The sequence below is a fragment of the Salvia splendens genome, chromosome 4 (assembly GCF_004379255.2).
Source record: "Salvia splendens isolate huo1 chromosome 4, SspV2, whole genome shotgun sequence".
In the NCBI taxonomy this organism is placed as follows: Eukaryota; Viridiplantae; Streptophyta; class Magnoliopsida; order Lamiales; family Lamiaceae; genus Salvia; species Salvia splendens.
In genome coordinates this window covers 13,811,400-13,813,170 of record NC_056035.1, presented here as the reverse complement: position 1 = coordinate 13,813,170, position 1,771 = coordinate 13,811,400, and the positions used below count along the sequence as shown (strand labels likewise).

The 1,771-nt window shown below is 36.6% G+C and overlaps 1 protein-coding gene across 4 annotated transcripts; it reads right to left on the bottom strand.

Moving 5' to 3' along the window:
* Window positions 1-369: 369 nt before the first annotated feature.
* On the bottom strand, window positions 370-1,771 carry LOC121797818. Of its 4 annotated transcripts, none has more exons than XM_042196554.1 (2): window positions 1,511-1,771; window positions 370-1,003 (listed from the first exon to the last, which is right to left on the bottom strand). In XM_042196554.1, the coding sequence occupies exon 2, from the start codon at window positions 986-988 to the stop codon at window positions 566-568; it is 423 nt and encodes a 140-aa protein (XP_042052488.1). In that variant the 5' UTR covers window positions 989-1,003; window positions 1,511-1,771; the 3' UTR covers window positions 370-565. The 4 variants fall into 4 exon arrangements, with proteins under 4 accessions (XP_042052488.1, XP_042052487.1, XP_042052489.1 ...); XM_042196553.1 differs by having other exon boundaries at window positions 370-996; XM_042196555.1 differs by having other exon boundaries at window positions 1,524-1,771.

Here is a 1,771-nt window from a genome sequence, read left to right as displayed (position 1 = left end):
AGAGAGGAACACTGCCTCATACTTACCAGGTAGGTTAAGAAACAGTTGCAAGAAATCACATATACATATAATCAGCATAGAGCTTCCTTCATTCCACAGTGACATTCATACTGTTGAATAATAGAACTACTAATAATAAGCACAAAAATGCTATATGGTGGGTGAAAAGGTCAAAATTTTACCACAAGTTTATGTAGAGTCGACCCTGGTGAATTCAGCCAACCACTTCTCCTCCTTCCTCTAATCAGCCTAATATTGAACTCCTGCACACTTTATAGTTAATTACTACTAGCCAAACTTTTCATGGTTCTCAATATATCCATGTATAAAATAAAATAATGACAGATGGACAGATAAAAATGTTTTGGCTGCTCAAACTAAATACTTGAATCATGAAGCTATCTAATACCAAAAACATAAGAAACATTCAAACATTTGTTCTCAACTAACAAAAAAAATCACGAATTCAAGAATTGTTCTCAACCATATCACCAAAACCACAAATTCAAAAAGAGAACCATCAAGCAGTTGGAAAAGCATCATCTCTCAATGTGAAACAGGATCTTCATTGGCACTCAACGCCGACTTCAGCTGCCCGTCTAGGCTTATTTTTCCTTCTACTCCCATTTGGTCGGTATCCAACAGACTTGATCAAGCCTGTAGCACTAGCTTTGGCTCCCACACCATTTTCCACTTTTACAGTCTCTGTATTTTCCTCTACGTGAGAAGCTCTCTTCCTCTTCCTGCCATTCTCTGCTGCAGCTTGGGTTCTCTTACTTTTATTCAATGTGGGTTTCTTTGTTTCCTCCACACCATCATCCTCCTTCTCTATCATCATGATTTTATCCTCTTCCAAAACTTCACCTTTCAATGGCTTTTGTGGCCTTCCTCTTCTCCTCATCGGCAACTTCTCATCTTCGCCACTTGCAGTATCATCGTGATCAGCAACTACAGACTGCTTCCTCCCCTTTCCTCTCCCTCTACCCATACTGGAAACTGAACACTTTCAAAAAACAACAGTAGATCTCCATAAATGAGCAAATAGACTGAAAATTAAATTTTAAAAAAAACATATCTCCTCATTGGAGTTTGGAAAGCACAAAAAATCACATCAAAAGAAAGTTAATGGCTACAAAATTAAACTCCATACCATTATATTCAAAACATGGATTAAATCAAGACAATCAAAAAGCTGATCTTGCATATCCACAGACCTAGACAAGTGTTCACTCACTAAGAAAGTGAAAAAAACAACCTAAGCAATTCATTGATTAGAATTCACCACAGATAAAACTTAGCATCGTATTCCAGGATGAGTGTTATGCTAGTAATAAATCTACTATTATAAAAAAACAAAAAAATGATAAACCAAACAACAGAACAATACCTTAAATTCACTACATCAGAAAACAAACAGCCCAAAAACATTAAATCCACACACAGCCCAAAGAAACAAATCAAACATACGACGGTTGAGATAATAAAGGGAGAAGCGAAGCGAAGGGCATACCAACTAAGCTGACCTCAGAAATGAACTTGTGTCCTTAGATGAAAACCCACTAATTAGATGTACACTTTTCTACTTGCATGAAGAGTTTCGTTAAAAACGAATTCCAAGATCAAGAAAACATAAAAATTAAGGGAATGAGAAAGAGATTCAGCGAATGATTCAAAAAGATTATATCTTTCCCCCAATTGAAGCTTGAATTTAAGCTCAAGTAGAGAGTTGAGGGAGACAAGTCTACAACAGCAGCGCAAGAGAATATGAGGA

Bases quoted from the DNA above. Each gene is read 5' to 3' on its own strand.
- LOC121797818 (XM_042196554.1), bottom strand. From the start codon at position 988: ATGGGTAGAGGGAGAGGAAAGGGGAGGAAGCAGTCTGTAGTTGCTGAT.